This window comes from Elephantulus edwardii, unplaced genomic scaffold (genome assembly GCF_000299155.1).
Source record: "Elephantulus edwardii isolate Elephantulus edwardi_28Jun2011 unplaced genomic scaffold, EleEdw1.0 scaffold00124, whole genome shotgun sequence".
NCBI lineage: Eukaryota > Metazoa > Chordata > Mammalia > Macroscelidea > Macroscelididae > Elephantulus > Elephantulus edwardii.
This window is the reverse complement of record NW_006399874.1, coordinates 8,879,453-8,898,580: the sequence shown is the minus strand read 5'-3', so window position 1 is coordinate 8,898,580 and position 19,128 is coordinate 8,879,453. Positions and strand designations below refer to the sequence as shown.

General features: G+C 36.5%; 1 protein-coding gene across 1 annotated transcript in view; it reads left to right on the top strand.

Moving 5' to 3' along the window:
• The window catches only part of KHDRBS2 (KH domain containing, RNA binding, signal transduction associated 2), a 1,025,883-nt gene that overhangs the window by 687,072 nt on the left and 319,683 nt on the right, over window positions 1–19,128 (top strand). The window contains exon 5 of the mRNA XM_006893149.1: window positions 2,079–2,206. Coding sequence (XP_006893211.1) covers window positions 2,079–2,206 — 128 coding nt within the window. The remainder of the gene's footprint in view (window positions 1–2,078; window positions 2,207–19,128) is intronic.

Sequence of the window (19,128 nt, the reverse complement as noted above, 5' to 3'; positions counted from 1 at the left end):
CATGCCTTTTGATTTCTTGACGTTTGCTACCATAAATAAATGTAAAATGAAATTGTTGACAAATTCAATCTTTTCTCCATCAGTCATAATGCCTCCTATTTGTCTCATAGTGTTCTTTGTACTGAGATGTAATCTTTATTGAAAACTGTAGTCTTTGAACTTCATTAGTGATTCGAGTTTTCTTGACTTTTACAAGCAAATTTGCGTCATCTACCTAATGCAGGTTGTTGATGAGTTTTCTTCCAAGTCTGATGCCACATACCACTTCATATAGTTAATGAAATAACTCATTAAATTAATATACATGTATGTTCAGAAATATTTGACCATATAACTATGTAAGACTGTATGTGCAGTGATTTATCCAGTAATAGAAATCATGGCCTTTTTACATATTCAAATTGATATTAATAATTATCTGAGTTACCACCACTATAGTGAGCAGAGTCAGTATAACAGATAATTATCATGTTTGCTATAATTCATTTGTAACCAAATTAAGTCTATTTGAACCTGGTGGCCTAGCGGCAAGGAGCTGGATGTCAACCTAAAGGCAGGTGGTTTGAGTCCATCAGCTGCTCCGCACGATAAAGATGAGATTTCTCCTGCCATGATTTTTAGAGCCTTTGAAAACACACTGGAGTGTCAGCTATATGAGTCAGTTCTAACTTGATGAAACATAACAATGACAGTAACTTTATAGTACTCAAATAAACTAATTTCATATAAGTATAGATTTTTTTTAAATAATAACTTCATCAGATTGCTCAGCTGGTACAAATCACCAATTACTTGATTTTTTCTGTTCCAGCTAATTGTATGTATGTGTGCGTGAAAGTGCATGTGCCTTGAGTAAAGCATAATGCTGATGATGCTTGTCTTTTAAAGATAACATTTAACTGTGGTATCAAATCCACTCAGTTGGTACTATTGAAATAACTTATCATTCTCACTAATGATGGATTTAAAAAACAACAACAACAAAAAAACCACCCCACCTTCCCTTAACATTTAATCTCTGGTTTTTGCTGTGAAAGCTGCCCTCTCCTGTAGGCAGGATTTCACAAATGCTAGACTATATAGAGGATTCCTCGTATTTGTTCTGTTGCCCATCAGATTTTGTTATTTGAAACTGAACTAGATCTTTTGTACTTCATTATAGTTTTAACAGAAGCTGAGTAACTACCTGGGCCTTGTAATAGACACTTTGCAGTTTCTGCATTAGGCACCGTTTAGGTTTCATGCTGTATGTACCATTATGATTAGCTGACCCACAGTGAGTTTTAAGAGGCAGGAGGGAAGATTGCCCATCTGCCTCCCACAAAGCAACTGGTGAATCTGAATCACGTGTTTTTAGGGTGGTAGTGCACCAGCACTAATTTCATGTACTCCTTGGTCATCTCACTGAAGACATTTTATAGTAACTCTCATGTTAAAATCAGGCAGCTCTGGTAGCTTAGTTCAAATCCACCTTCTTCTCTTCAGGATAAATTTCCTCCACTGCAAATAACAGTCTCTCAAAACCTACTGGTGGATCAACTATGAGTCTATTGAAAGTTGATGGCAATGAAAAGCAACAATTACCGTCATACGATTGTTTTGGGTCATAGTAGATTCCACGTTCTTCTCTTTTCTGATGAACACATAAAATAATATCTCAAGGAATATAACCTGATTCAGAGTAACTGCTTCATTGAAAAAAGAAGCAACTTCAAGTTTAAAATATAAAAATCGATATTGAAAGTATATGAGGAGGGAGGGATAATTATGTAAAGGGAAAGACAATATACAATAAGTTTGATTAGATATTTAATATATTAATTACACTAATCAGTTGTAATTAATGTTATAAAATGAGATAATGTCTATCAATGGTCGAATAAAAATATGATTTGTAACTTTTGATTCAAATAAAGACAAATTAAGGGATAAAATTTATGCTCATCTCTTTCCCTATTAATTTCTGTTTGCCAGATTTTAGAAATGACTTTTTTTTTCTCATTTGTGTTTTATAATTTTTCAAATAAAAAAAAACCCATACATTATTTTAATCCACCTGATTTTGTTTTTTCTTCTAGGACTACAATGATGAAATTCGTCAGGAACAACTACGTGAGTTATCTTATTTGAATGGTTCAGAGGACTCTGGTCGTGGCAGAGGCATTCGAGGTAGAGGGATCAGAATAGCTCCCACAGCTCCTTCGAGGTACATTAATATTAAATTAATAATAAACAAGGAAAAGCAATCTTTTTCATCTTAATCTTGTCAATACCATTGCTAGGAATAAATAACAACATTAATAACAACAAAACCCGCAGTATGTTGTTGCTGTGTACCATTGAGTGAGAACCAGCCTATAGTTAAATCTCAGATGAGTTTTCAGAAGCAGTTACTTTCAATAGAGGATATTGCCTGTCTTTCTCAACAGCTGGTGGATTTGAGCTGCCTGCCTTTAGGATTACAGTGCAGCTTCTTATCACCAAGCCCCTAGAGCACATTCGATATCTATATCTATCTCTCTATCTGTATCTATCTATACTCATTTCATTCATCCAACCACCTAGGTTAATATTTTTTACATTGAGAAGTCAAGATTCAGCAAAGCATAAGAAATCTGCTTAATGTCACATAGAATGTTGGACTATAAAATTCTAGTATACCTGTTTGAACCTTAAACAGTTAACTGCTCTAAGAAAATATGAGCAAAGAATCTTGGTCTTTCCTATCTCCTGATCTAGTTTGCATAGATGATATAATACTTTGCCTCATTGAACTAAGATGACCTGGCAAAAAGCTATCACTTTTGTCTATGCCTTATGTGACTTTTGAATTCACATAAATGAATAAATGATAGATGATTATGTATGTAGATAGGTGAGTACATACATAGATTGATAGATGCCACATCAAACTGATTTTTATTCACTCTACCCTACAGAAGCAGAAAGTAAGATTTCCCCATAGAGCTTCCAATATATAAATCTTTATAGAAACAAACTATTTTATCTTTCTTCTGTGTAGTAATTGGTGATTTCCAACCATAGTTCTTTGGATTATTCATTGAACACTGCAGGGCTCCTCAGACAAATGGATAATAAATATGTTAGCAGTCCAGAAAGTTAGAGGTACACGTCTTTGATGACTGATACTTAAAAGGTACTTAACATTCATATACATCGAAGTGACATTGTTGATGAATCTGGATATTATAGATTAGATTGTTGCCCTCTTTGCAAAGACATTGGATTTTCTTCTTTGCCAGAAATTGTTTTGTAGGATTCCAAATATGTCAAGTTTCAATCTCAGTTTGCATGAAGGTAGAGTGAAAATCTTCATAACCTTTACTATAAACTTTGTGATTCAATAATTTTCTTCACCCAAGTGCAATTAGCTTTTAAATCTCTAAGGGATATAGATTTGAACATTATGCCTTATATTGGGTAGAAATTATGCTGAAACATGATCAGATTCTTTTGTGATTCAGTTTAATTTCTTTTTTAAAAGAAATTATTATTTGTGTGCGTGTACCGTCAAATTGGATCTGACTGGTACATGAGGAGATTTCCCCTCCTTTTCCAGCAGACTCAAACCATGTATCTCTGGGATTGCAGTGCAGCTTCTTGCCATTAGGCCACCAGAGCTCCCTCAGTTTGATTTCTAAATTATGACCTAAACATTTTCAGTCACAATGGCTGTAATGTTGTTGTTGTTGTTGTTGTTGATTGCCTTCGAGTTGAGCATGATTTATAGTGTTCCTATGAAAAAAAGGCCTGAAGCTCCTCTACAACTATCAACATTTATCAAAGTTCATAGAGTTTCCAGATACATGTTATTTAAGACATTAAACTCATAGCCATCTCAAAAAGTTTGTCTCTTGTCAGAATGTATGAGCAATATATTTTCAAGTAACACATAAAATATCATGGCAATTCCAAAGCTAGATTTAATTAAAGTAAAATTGTGGAAATATTCTGTATTTTAATTTTACATTCTTATCTTTAAAAATTAAACTATTGCTATTAATGGTCAATTAAGTATTGTTAAGAATGAGTGTAACAACACCTTTTATAGTCATGCTTTCAATAGAATCAATCTTTCATAAAGTCTTGCACATTTCTAACATCAATCCTCTAAGTTGTAAGATGATATAGTAGTAATAGATCTTAGCGAATTAAATGATATATATTAAATAAAATGAAATTTGTAGTTTTTAAGTTAAAAAATTGTAAATTTTGACAGTTGTATGTGGAATAACTTAAGTATATCCCGTATTTAGCATGCATATAAAGGAGATGAGTTTCTTCAATATGGTTTTTCTTGAACATTGAAACATTTCTTTATAATCATGCATTTACTTGCTATTAAATGTGTAAAATTATTATATAGCTAGATTTTGCTTGGATACTTCCCATAATGTAGTGTTGCCTTACTATATTAGAATGAACCATATAAGATTTTTATATCAGTAAAGCTTTCATTTAATTATTTAATCTATTTCATAATTTAATAAGTAATCATAAATTAGAGTCTAAATTTTAAATTTTCCTTTGAAGAAAACTTTGATCAAAAGTTCTGGGTTTTAATATCTCATAAATAATACAGACACTGCATGCATAGTAAAATATAAATCAATGCTGAAAGTCAAACCAGCTTTAATACTATATTAAAATTGTTAATGGAATTAGCATTAATGTTAATTAAATGGGGTGGAATAAGGTTGTCTGAAATGTGTCTAATGTTTAGAGGGAATAAGGAAATAGCTTCACAAAACAGAAAAATCATATTGATTAGAAAGCTGCTGAAAACATGAATGAATAGGTGCTAGAGATTGTCTGCTCTTATCTGTACCATGTGTGTCTGTCTGTGCTTTGTTAAAGCAGAGCACCCAGACTAAGGCAGAAGGATTGACCAGCTGCATCTGAAATAACAGGCCTTTGAAAACCTTTAGACCACAGTTAGGCAGATATAACACTGAAGGCAGAGCCTTTAATTGGAACACACTAAAAATTGAAAAGAAACAACTGCAAACACCCATTAATAAATGGAACATGGAAAGTATGAATTTAGGAAAGTTGAATGTTGTGGAATTTGAAACAGAATGCATAAAAACTGGCATATACTAGTGACCTGAGATACAATGGCATTGGCCACATTGAATCAGATTGTATAATCTACTCCACCAGGAATGAAAAAAATGAGAAATAGCAGAATTGCATTCATAGTAAAAAAGATAATTTCTATACTCATCCTGAAGTACAATGCTGGGAGTGATAGGATACTATCTGCATGTATGTGAGGAAGACTTGCTAATACAATTATTATTCAGATAAACCATATAACAAGTACAATAAAACAAGTAAACAATATAACAGTGAAAGCCAGACAGGAGGAAATTAGCTATTTCTATGAACTTCACCTCTTCTTTATTATGCTTCATTCTGGTACTTTCCACACACCCCTATATGTTTCCTCTCTCTCACTACCAAACTCTTTTCAACTTCCTGATTTCCCTCCCTTGCCACCCTTAGCATCACAGTCCCCTTCCCTTCTCTCTTTGTATATCCATACACATCTCACTGGTTATCCTTCCGTTTTTACAGTAATATTTTTTTCTTATGTGTCTGAGTTAACTCAGCATAATGTTCTCTAGCGTCTTCCATCTTATATGCTATTTTCCAGAATTGTTGCTTCTGAGTAGTACATGGTATTCTATTGTGTGACTGTGCCACAGTATCTCAATTGAGTAATATGTTGATGGACATTTGAGCTGTCTCCGTGTTCTTGCTATTGTGAATAACGCTACTACGAACATCAGTTTACAAATCTCTGTATCTCAGTTGCATCTTCCTTCAGGTATATTTCGAGCAGTCTTACAGTTGGGTTTTATGGAATCTCTTTGTTCAGCTTCTTCAGGACCTGCCACACTGCCTTCCAGAGTGGACGTATCATTTTACAGTCCAGCAAACTATGTATGAGAGTTCTAATCTCTTCACAATCTCTCCAGCATTTGTTGTTTCCTGTCCTATTACATTTTGTCACTGCAACTGGGGTTGTTCTTGTTTGTTGTTATGTGCTGTTGAGTCGTTTGCGACTCATAGCGACCCTATGCACAACAGCCCTAAACCCTGCTCTATCCTGCGCCAACCACACTGCCTCTGACACACCCATCGCGATTGCCCCAGTCACCGAATCAATCCATCTCATGGAGGCCTTTTTCTCTTGCCCTCCATCCCCCCAAGCTTGATATCCTTCTCCAATCTTTCCTTACAACAAGACCAAAGTATGTTAGACAAAGTTTCAGAATCCTTGCCTCCAAGGAGCAGCTTGGTTTAATCCTGTCCAAGATGAATCTGTTTGTTTTCCTGGCAGTCCATGGTGCATTCAGTACTCTTCTCCAGCACCACAGTTCAAAAGCATCCACTCTCCTTCTGTCCTCCCTAGTCATTGTCCAACTCTCTGATGCATAACAAGCGATTGCAAATACCATGACCTGTATCAGGCGCACCTTAGTCTCCAGAGAGACACTGTTGCTCCTGAGTACTTTAGAAAGGTCCCTAACAGCAGACCTTTCCCATCGCGATACGCTTTTTGCTGCAACTGGGGTAAGACAGTTTTTATTTGCATCTCTCTTATTGCCAGTGATTTTGAGCATTTCTTCATATGATTGCTATCTTCCTCTGCAAAAGGTCTTTCCTTATCATTTGCCCATTTTGTAATTGGGTTATCAGATTTTTTTTCTGGAGGCCCTATAGTATTCTGTAATATTGCTTTATGATACTCTTGTCTGAGATGGCATTGGCAAATATGTTTTCCCTCGGACAGTTTTTCTTTTCACTCTATCAGAAAAGGTTTTTGTTGTGCACAAGGATATAATCTTTAGAAGGTCCAGCTCATCACTATTATCCTCTCCAAGGTGTGCTTTCTGACTGTATTTTTCAGCCTCTTTTTAACCATAGGTGGGGATGTCTAAATTTCATTCCAATTTGTTTCTTATGATCTTTGTGGTTTTGATCTCCTAGGTCCCTAGGTCTCCACTCCATCTTTTTTTTTAAAGAAAAAAAATATATATTTTATACTGGTTTACATATAAAGGTCATATCTATTGTTTTTCACATTGGACCTTTTCCCTTTCCTTTACGAATCCCTCCCTCCACCCATCAGATTTTGAGACCCTGTGTTTAAACCCTTCGCTCCCCTCTTAGGATTCTTGTACATACTCTACCATAATGGTCCTACACAGTATTTGTCTTTATGAAACTGAGTTAGTTCACTTAGCTCTTCAGTATCTCCCATGTTAGGAAATAATTTACAAAAATCACTGCTCCTGTGTGCTGCATAGTATTCCATTGTGTGAATGTACCATAATTTCCTAATCCATTCTTCAATCCATCTTGAGTTGGTTTTTGTGTGTTATGTGAAATGTGGATCCTGTTTCAACTTTCTGCTGGTAGAAGTCCAGTTTCACCATTACCATTTATATTCCTACCAACTTTTGTACTCTGAATTTGATTGAACATGTAATAAAAATTAATTAATAATAATTGATGACTGAAATTCAAAAGCTGTGAACAAGTAAGAAGGACCTACAAACTTGGTGACATAAGTCAGGTTAGAGATAGAATGATTGAATTTTATAGGATCAGTATTTTGTTTCTCGCACATAATCTTTTATAAAATATGCCAAACACTAACAGCAAATGTACACACGGATCTCACCTGATGAACTACACAGGAATCAAATTGACTGCATTTGTGGCAATCATCACTGGAGAAGTTCAGTATCAACTGTGAAAAACCAAACAAGGTGCTGAATGTGGAAGCACTCATATGAAAGTTCAAATTGAGGCTGAATAATATTGAAACAAATCCACAGGAACCAAAATAGAACCTTAATCCTGTCCCAGGGTAGTCTAGTGACAAGAAGCTGTGTTGCAATCCCAAAGGCACATGGTTCAAGACCAGCAGCTGCTCCATGGGAGAAAGATGGGCAATCTCCTCTTGTGCAGTTAACTGCCTATGAAAGCCCACTGGAAGGTCAACTATGGGTCAGTTCCTACTCTACAGTTTATAATGATACTATTCCCATCTAAATTTAAAAAATACTTAAGAAGAGGTTTGAGGCACTGAACACTAATGACTGAAGTCCAGTGAGCTGTGGGATAACATCAACGATATCTCTCATGAAGAAAGCAAATGATATATGTTATTATATATAATGTTACTATATATATATATATAATAAAGACAGAGGGTAAGAAAAAGGCTACTAGGGATATTAATGTCAGAAGAGATTCTGAAAATTGCACTAGATTGTCGAGAATCTAAAACATGGGGGAAAGTGACGAATTAAAAGAGATGACCAGAAGATTTCAAAAGACAGTTTAAGAAGACAAAGCAAAGTATCATAACAAAATGTGAAAAGAAATTAAGGCAGAAACTCAACAGTGAAGAATTTGCTCAGTCTTTCTCAAGAGAGAAGTGAGCAAATTCAAGTCTCAAGTTGCAATACTGAAAGATGCTAAGGGGCAATATCTTGAATAATCCATAAAGCATCAAAAGAAGATAAAAGAAATACACAGTCACTGTACTAAAAAGAGCTGACTGACATGGAACCATTACAGGAAGTAAAATATGATCAAGAACCAATAGTAATAAAGAAAGAAGTTCGAGCTGCATTGAAAGGGTTGGCAAAAAAGTAAGGCCCCAGGAAATGACAGTGTAGCAATTGACAGTTTCTAGCAAAGAGATGCAACTCTGGACACGCTCACCAGTTGTGCCAAGAAATCTGAAGGACTGCTGCCAGGGCAACAGAGAAAGAGATGAAAGAGATCCATATTTATTCCTATTCCCACAAAAAGTGATCCAAGAGAATGTATAAATTATGAAATATTATGTGGCCAGGAGAGACTGGTCCTTGCATCATGCTTGGAAGGGTGGAGGGACAGTGCAGGACAGGGAGACCCCAGATGAGAAGGATTAATACAGTACCTGGAACAATAGGGGTTGGTGTCTTGGAATTAGTGAGACTGGCCAGGTTCAGAGCTGCTGTACACAGGGTCACAGGCAACTCAATGACATATATCAATTTAAGCCTCTTGTTTAGAGTCAATAAGACCTCGGAGAGAGTCTTTGTATCTAAAAATTAGTCGTCACTGTATTTTGGAGGAACATTCTTCTAAGTAGTACAGCTCTCTTCTGTCAGTATGCTGCACGGAGGTTACCTGGGGTTGCTGTGATGCTGAACCTTGTGCTGTTGGGGTGTCAAATGCCGTAACAGTTACCCATGGTGGGCAGTGTTTGGTGGAGCTCCCAGTTTAAGACGGATTTGGAAGCAGAAGTGGCATCCACTTCCTAAACAACATGCCTCTGGAAGCTCTATGAAGTCTGATAAATGTCAATAGTTATAGAAAAGCTTCAGGCCTTTTGTTCATAGGGTCACTATGAGTCATGCTTGACTCGACGACAATCAACAACAGCAACTATTAAAATCACATGCAAGTAAAATATTGATGATTATATATTAAAGGTGGGAAAAAAGACTAGAACAATACATCAACAAGAGAACTGCTGGAAAAACAGGCCAAATTTAGAGGAGTCTGTGACACTGAGGATATCATTACTGATGTCAGGTATATCTTGGCTGAAAGCAGAGAATACCAGAAAGATGGCTACTTATGTTTTGTTTACTATGTAAAGTTATGTTACCGTGTAGATAATAGCAAATTATGGCTAACTTTGAGAAGAATGAGAATCCCAGAACACTGAATTATGCTCATGTAAAACCTGTACTTAGACTAAGAAGCCATTGTCCAAACAGAGAAAGAGAACATTGTACAGAGAACATTAGAAGACATTGTATAACGAGAGCATTAGAAAGATGTTTGTAAAGGATGTATTCGCTTCTTCATATCATTTTAATCTATAGGCAGAATGGGTCATTTGGGAAGCTTGACTTTAGAAAGAAAACTGGCATCAGGATGGAAACAACTAATCAACAATCTGTGTTATATAAAGGACACAATCTTGCTTGCTGAAATTAAGGAGGATGTGAAGCGTTTGCTGCAAAAGATCAAGGACTACATCCTTAAATAGGGATTGCATTGCAACATCAAGAAAAGAAAAATCCTCACCACTGGGTCAATCAACAGACAGTATCATGATTGATGGAGAAAGGACTGAAGGTGTCAGCAATTTCAACCAATGCCCTTGACACACACAATTAGGAAATCAAAATACAAATTTCATTGGAAAAATCTGCTGACAAGGACTTCCTCAGAGTGCTAAAGAGCAATGATACCAGTTTGAAGACCAAGGTGTGCCTGATCCAAGCTTGCTATGAATCTGTAAGCTGGACACTGACTAGGGTTGACAAAAGAAATATCTGTATCTGTACCTTAGAGTTGTGGTGCTGATAAAAAAGTATTGAATATCCCATGGACTTCCAAGAGGAAAATCAGATCTATCCTGGAGAAAGTTAAACCAAGGTGTTCTTGGAGGCAAGTATGCTGAAACTCTATCTCACATGCATTGGGCATGTTGTCAACAGGGGTCATTTTTTTGAGAACAACATTATGCTTGAAAAGTGGAGGGTAAGTACAAGAAAAGTGGATCCTGAATGAGGTGGATTGACACAGTAACTGTGACCATGAAGTTAAGTGTGTCAGAAATGGGCTGCGTAGCTCAGGATAGGGCAGGGTTAGTGCCATTGTACACAGGGTCACTATGAGTAGAAGTCAACTTGATGACATGTAGCAACAAAAACAGAGAGCTTTGGAGTAAGCTCTTGTGGCCTAGTGAATAAGCAGTTGCACTGCCAACCCAGCATCATGTGGAGGAATCCAGTGCCTCTTTAAGGGAGAAAGATGGGAAGTCACCATCCATGTGATTTAGAGACTCAGAAAACTCACAGGAAAATGAACTGTGCTTTGGTTTGGACTCAGTGCCACATAACAATATCAAATAAAAAACTCTGATTGTGTAAACCATAGGATGTTGCACTGCTAACCCCAGCTCCTCAAGTTTCTGGATCCTCAAATCCACTGTGGTTTCAACAGGAAAAAAAACAAAGAAAAAAAACCCAAAACAAGCCAACGGGCAATCTTTTCTTGTTGCAATTTTATAGTGTCAGAAACCCAATAGAGGGTTGGTCTGAGTAGGGATTGACTTGACAGCAGAGAATTCTTTCAGTTTTTAAAAAGCCCTCATAGTGTAAGTACTTCACATATTGGGGCTGCTAACCAGAAGGCCACTTGTTCAAATCTAACAGCACCTTCATGGCAGAATGATGTGGCAATCTACTTCTGTAAAGATTTGCAGTCTCAGAAACGATTCTGCTCAGTCCTATAATGTTGCTTTGATTTAGGGTCAATTAGACAAGAGTGAGTTTGTTTTTGTTGTGAAATTTATATGTAAAATTGATATACTTTTAGTACATTACTCAATTGCACTTATTGAAAAAGAATAGCCCCTGGAATAGGTTAAATGCTCTATAAGATGTTGAAAAATTTTTGAGCTAAAAGAATTTCAATTTCAATAAATCTATCTTTGAGAAGAGAACTCTGATAATCTAATGGGCAAGGAGTTATGCTGCCAATACAAAGGCAAGCAGTTCCAAATCACCAGTTGCTCCAAGAATGAAAGATTAGTTTATAAGAAAAGAGGGAATAAATAATGTGTACTGCACTGAAACAGATGAGGGAAACTGTTTAAAGGAATATATAATTAGGTATTATTTGCATGATAGCGGTTCAGAATAAGAAGTGAATAGCAGGGTGGACTGGGGGTGTGGAAGAGGGTGGAGTAAACTAATTATGCAACAATGAAAGAATTTTTTTAAAAAGAAAAGAGAACTGGGAAGGTGTAGGGAAGAAAATGTTCAACAACATATGGAAATCCAAGTGTTCTGTAAACTTTCATTAAAATATCAATAAAAAGCCTTTTAAAAATCAGTCATTGAAACAACTGAGGAGCATAGTTCTGTGACTCACATGGAGTCACTCTGATTTCAAATTTACTTGATGGCAACTAGTAGTAGAAGGAACACTATTTGAGACATCATTTAAATGGTTTTATTTGGGTTTGCCTCTGTCACTTAGCACCTGTTTGATACTAGTCAAACCACTTGTTTCTATGACTCTCACTCAAATTGTATTTAAAATTAAGATAGTTCTGACTGCCCCACAGAACAAAATCACATACGAGATTTCTCATAAAGGTGCTTTAACAAACAATATGTGGTCAACACATGTTTATATCTTCTTCAAACATCATTAAACTCTGCATTATCAGATATCTGCTCTTAGGGACCTCTCTAGGGTACTGAAGAGCAATGGTGTCACTCTGGAGTCTAAAGTGTGTCTGATACAGGCCATGGACTTTGCAATCACTTGTTATGCATCAGAGAGTTGGACAATGACTACGGAGGACAGAAGGAGAATTGATACCTTTGAGCTGTGGTACTGGAGAAGAGTATTGAATGTACCATGGACTGCCAAGAAAACAAACAGATATATCCTAGAGAGGATTAAACCAGGCTGCTCCTTCGAGGGAAGGATTCTGGGGCTTCGTCTGACATACTTTGAATATGTTGGAGAGATACATCATGCTTGGGAAGGTGGAGGGACAGAGCAAGAGGGGAAGACCCTCTTTGAGGTGGATTGATTCAGTGACTGGGGTAATCAGGATGGGTGTGTCAGAGACAGTGTGATTGGCACAGGATAGAGCAGGGTTTAGGGTTGTTGTACATAGGGTCGCTATGAGTTGCAAGCTACTCGACAGCACATAATAACAGCAACAAAACATTTCAAAAGCAAAAATAAAATAACTAATGATTCCACCACCCTGAAATAACTATTGTTTTGATTTTATTGGTTTCTCTTACATTTTTCTATGCATATGTTGTTAAAGGTAATATTATGTATGCTTTGGCATTAAATTTCAGTGTTATTTGTTATGTCTTTTGACAATAATTTGGAAATAATTCTTCATAAAGCCTCATTTTTTCTATTAAATGTATACAACATTAAATATAAAAAAGAAAGATGTTTTAGTCATTTGTTCCGTTTTCAGCCTTTTAAAACCTGCCAGAGGATTAATTATGAGTTAGTTTTTACTTGAAGGAAATAGAGTGAAATGATATCTGATAACTACCTGATCTCCCAACTATATTGCAGACAAGAGAGCAAAACACCAAACCTTTGGATTATAATAATTCATATTATGTAATTGAGTAATTGAAATGTGAAATATCTCTATTATGTTATACTACATATATGTTACATATAATGTTTTATTATAAAAAAGTAAATTGTCAATGTGAGAGACAGAGAAGAATTAGAGTAAAATAGTAAGAAAGGAAGATAAAAGCTTGACTGTGGTGCCGTGGAAGAAAAGGAAAAAATAAATCATTTGTCCCTTATAAACATGAACACTTTTGGTCTAACTAAAGTGTATATAAACATACGGGCAGATTCAAACCCATTACCACAGGGTCAGTTCTAATTCATGGTGACACTCCATTGAGTTTGTTTCCAGGGCTGTAAATCTTTATGAGAAGAGATTGACTATCTTTTATAGAGATACTGGTGAATTCAAACTGCCAAATTGGCTAGCTGAGCAGTATACCACCATTATGTCACCAGAGTTCCTTAAAAGTTAAGAAAGAATAAAGATTGAAATTTAGTGGTGAGAAATTGTTCTGTTTGAATCTGCTAGCTGCTCCATGGAAGAAAGATGAATGATCTCTTCCCCTCCTCCCATGTGATTAACTGCCTCTGAAAACCCACTGGAGGGTCAGCAGTGATGATCCTTGTCCATTCAACTTGATGGTGCATAATAACAACAACATAACAGTGTTCAATTAGACATTTTGAGGAAAAATATGTGGCTCAAGACAAAGACAGCGATCTGGTGTCTAAGGTACTGATGATCTCGCTATAATTAGATGAATTGTCCATTTGAATCAAGAATTTAATTATCACTCTAGTAATTCATTGGGAGTCTAGTGGCAAGAAACTCTGCTGCAATCCTGATAAACCTGTGGTTCAAATGCACCAGCTGCTCTGTGGGAGAAAGATAGGCAGTCTCCACCCTGTGATTAACTACCTCTAAAAACCCGCTGGAGGATCAGCTATGAGTCAGTTTCAATTCTATGGTAGACAGCAACAACAGCATGGTAATTCTAAGGCGCTCTGGTGGCCTAGCAACTAGAAGCTGCACTGCAATCCCAAAGGCATGTAGTTTGAGGCCACCAGCTGCTCACTGGGAGTGGATGGGCAGTTTCCTCCTGTGCAATTAACTGCCTCTGAAAACCTGCTGGAGGGACAGCTATGACTCAGTTCTGACTCTACGTATACAACATACTCATTCTAGCTTTGTAGATTATCACTGTGACCTTGACCAGATGAATCATACCTTTTATGCTTTGTCTTCTCAGCCTTTGGAATATCCTGGAGTTGTTTACATGGGATATGGGCAAGATTTTTAAATTAAGTGCTACATAGGATTAATGTTAGATGGATCTTAGCTGAAAGCAGGGAATACGAGAGGAATGTCTATCAGCAATGATTCCCAATCTTTCACATTGGAATCTTAAGAAACTTCAAGAACTATTAAAAAGTGCTTTCCTCTTCCAGAGATTGTGAATGAATTGGTTTAGAGTGTTGCTGAAAGGTTGTTCCATTCATACACACCTGTTGTTTGCCAAGAGAAAGATGAGCAATTGACTTTCATAAAGAAACTCACTAGGGCAAATATTCTTTGTCCTATAGTGTTGCTATAAGTGAAAATAAACTTGATGACAATGAGATGATTTGTTCTGCTTTGATTTTGCTGTATTTTTTAGAATGTGGCTTGGACTTAGACATTTCTAAAATATACTAGGTGACCCTATTGTACAATGTGGGGAACTTTATATTTAGTATAAAAGGCATAATTCATGTCAAAGAATGTCTGAAAAACCAACTTTACAGCTATTATTGAAGGTAGAGATAGTAATGAGATGCTATGAGCTAAAGGAAGATGATCAAGGACAGATAGTGAGGATGGAGAAAGAGACTGAGGAGAGAGAAATGAGAAGGAGGGGAAAATGTCACAAAAATTCAAGAATGATCTCTTATGGATGGACAGTAATACACAGGGTTCAGTTTAATGAGACAGATACAATCAGATATTGATATTGAATGGTGTCAAGTTTGTCTGAACTAACAGTGACCCCATATGACAAAGTAGAATTGTTTCTTGGTTAAAGCTTACACAGTCAACGCTAAGACATGTAATTTGAATTGACCAGCTCTTCATGAGAGAATGATGAGGAGATATCCTCTTGTGCAATTTAACGTCTCTGAAAACCCATTAGAGCATTAGCTGTGAGTTGGTTCCAACTCAACAACATATAAGAGCAACAACAACAATCCCTATGGAAGGGGACAGTGATCATGTGCTCACCAAAACATGGTGGTTAAAACATACCAGGCCCCCTGATGGAGATGATGTTGTCTTGTTTCCATAAAGATTTTGATCTTGGAAGCTTTATAAGGCAGTTCTACTCAGGTCATTGTGAGTCTGAACAGATTGACTGGAAAAGGGTTTAATTGAACCTTATAGGAGTAGATCATCAAGGTGTTCTCCTGGGTGGGTTTTAAATTAGCAGACTACTGTTTAACCATCACACCAATAAAACTCCTAGTATGAAAATAGGGCATGGGGAAAAAACGCAAATTACCAACCCTCCCCCACAAAAAAACAAAAAAACCAAAACAAAAACAAAAAACCAACCAAAACTTAACAACCCACATTTGATTTGGAAATTGATAGGCTACTCTAATCTCAGTAAGAATAGTTTTGACAAAATGGCAAAAACACTAGATTACAGTCAGTTGAAGAACAAGAAAGAGATGAAGACGTAAAACTTTCTCTCATGAAATTAAGAAAGTGTATTGTAGTAGATGTAGGCAGTGTTATAAATAGGTGAAGTGAAACTTGAGTTGGAGTGTAGAAGGCATACTGGATTGTCACCACCCATTTGTCAATCAGTTTGCCCTATTGTGGTGGCTTGCCTGTTGCTCTACTAGCTATATTTCAGATACCAGCAGGGTCACATAGCATTATTACTGTTGTTGTTGTTGTTAAGTTCCTTCAAGTCAATTATGATTCACAGTGACCCTGTGAACAACAGCTCTGAATCCTGCTGTACACGGTGCCATCCTCACCATCTTTGAACTACTTGAGTCCTTTACTACAGTCAATTTATGGAGTCAATTCAATCTCCATGGGGTCTTCCTCTTTTTCACTGACACGCCACCATTGAGAGCATGATATCCCTTTCCAAGGAATAGCATGTCCTAGCAACATCTCTAAAGTATGAGAGATGAAACTTTGCCATCCTTGCCTCCAAAGAACATTCTGGCTACACCTTCTCCAAGCCATACATATTCATTCTCTTGGCAGTCCATCGGCTATTCAGTACTCTTCTCCAACACTACAACTCAAAGGTATTGATTCTTCTTCTGTCATCCTTCGTCATTGTCCAGCTTTAAGATGCATAACAAGTAAATGAGAAAACAATGGCCTGAATCAGATGCATATTAGTCTTCAAACTAACATCATTGCTCTTAGGCATTTTGGAGAGATCCATGACAGTAGACTTAGCTATAGCAATATGTACCCTTATCTCCTGATTATTGGTAACTAAGTGAATTGATTGTGGCTCTAAGCAGGAAGAAATCATTGACAGTTTAAATTCTTTCTCCATCAATAATAATGTTGCCCATTGATCCAGTGGTAAGAACCTTTTTTTTTCTTGTTGTTGTTGAGATGTGATTCATACTGAAAGCTACAGTTGTTGATTTTCTGAAACGAGATTTCAGATCTTCCTCACTTTGAGCAAGCAATGTTTTGTCATCTGAATAAGTCAGGTGGTTGATGAGTCTTCCTCCCATCCTGCTGTGACATTCTTCTTCATAGAGTCCAACTTTATGGATTGTTTGCTCAGGATAAAGATTGATTAAGCATGGAGAATGGATAGACCCCCTGATACAAATTCTTCTGACTCTAAACCATACGGTTGTCCCTTGTTCTGTTCAGACACCACCTTTTTGATTTAGATATAGATTTCCTATAAGCACAATTAAGTGTTCTGGGATTTCCATTCTTCTCAATATTAGCCATAGCTGTTATGACCCACACAGTCAAATACATAACACACAGAGTATACAAGTGAAAAGTCAAGAAAAAGATACATCATCTAGAAAGTAAAGTAAAAGGTTTAAGAGACAAGTTTACTCTTTTTTGTGTCTGGTGGAGGACTCTGGTGGCCTAATAACAAGAAGTGGTGCTGCAATCCCAAAGGAGTGGAATTCAAGATCACCAACTCTTCCACAGGTAAAAGATGGGCAATCTCCTCCACTGCAAATAACTGCCTTGGAAAACCCACCAGAGGGTCAGCTATAGGTTGGTTCCAACTCTATGGTATACAACAAGTCAGTTGTTGAAGGTGCTGTTGTTGTTATATGCCATCAAATCAAATATGACTCATAACTACTCCATAGACAACAGATTTGAACCCTGTCCTATCATTATCTATCCTCATCATTTCTTTCACATTTAAGGCCATGACTGCAGTCACTATGCCAGTCCATCGTGTTGAAGGTCTTCCTCTTTTTCTCTTACCTTCTACCTTTCCTAACATAATCCCCTTTTCCAAGGGATAGCCCCTTCTAGTGATATATCCAAAATATAGGAGATGAAGCTTCACAAATCAGTGTCCTGAGCAAATAAATTGAGAGACTGGACTTTATAGAAAAAAAGAGGTAGCATCCAAATAGAAGGAAGACTCATTAACAACCTGCATTATGTGGCTTTACTTTTTTATGCAGCTTTTATATTTTTTATGCAGTATTAACTTGATTGCTAAAAATGAGGAGGACTAGAAATTCTTGCTGCAGAAGATCAAAGACTATAGACTTCAATCTAGATTACATCTCAAATCAGGAAGACAGAAATCCTCACCTCTGGGCCAAACAGCCAACATCATGATAGTGGATGATTGAAATTGTCAATGATTTAAACTTACTTGAATTTACAACCAACATCAATGACACCAACGGTCAAATTAAAAGACATATTACATTGAGAAAGTCAGCTTTCAGGGACCTCTTTAAAATACTGAGGAGCAATGATGTCAGTTTAAAGACTAAGGTGCACTTTATTTAGGCCATGATCTTTTCACTCATTTGCTGTACATCTGGGAGGTAGACAGTTAATAAGAATTATAGAAATAAAAATTATGCCTTTGAGTTGTGGTGTTGGAGAAGAGTACTGAATATCTCATAGACTGACAAAATAATGAGCAGATATATCTTAGAGAAGGTACAGCGAGAGTACTCCTTTAGGCAAGGATGGCAAAATTTTGTCTCCTGTACTTTGGGTATGTTCTTAGAAAGGCCTGTCCCTTAGAATTGAAGTTATAGGATGGGGAATTAGATCATGTAATTCTGGAGCAGAAGAATTCTGAAGAATTCTGTCATCTGCCTTAACTTTAGGAAATGGAAATTTAAAACCTTCATTAAGTCTAGAAATTTGTAATACATACTCATCCATTGGTCTAACCAGGCATTGTGATCATAGTTCAAAATAAAGTGACTCAGGAATTCATCATGAAAATATAATACTCTTGAGTGTGTTAAGATACTGAGCTTAAAAATAAGCGAGGATAACAAGCCTCCATGTAGCCTCAGCCTACTTAGGAGTAAACATTTACTAGTACACTAAAAGAGGATAAAGCTGGCTTTTACATACTATTTTTTCTCACAGATATGCATTTTATGTTACTTTGATAATGCAGAATATTGTGTTCTTAGTCATGTTGTACTCAAAGCAGGGCCTAGACCTTCGGTTCTTTTGTATATCACCTTTTTTCCTCCAACCTTGAAAAGCATCTATATACATTAGACTCACAATAAATTCACACTGAACAAGTTTCAGAAATTTTTTCTATTCATCAGCTCTGTAATCTATTTAAAACTTTTAAAAGCTTTACCAGCATTCTTACTGTTCACTTCGTAAAAGCTCATTTTCTGCAAGCAATAAAGAAGCAGCTGATGCTATTCATAGCAGAAAGCATAACCTAC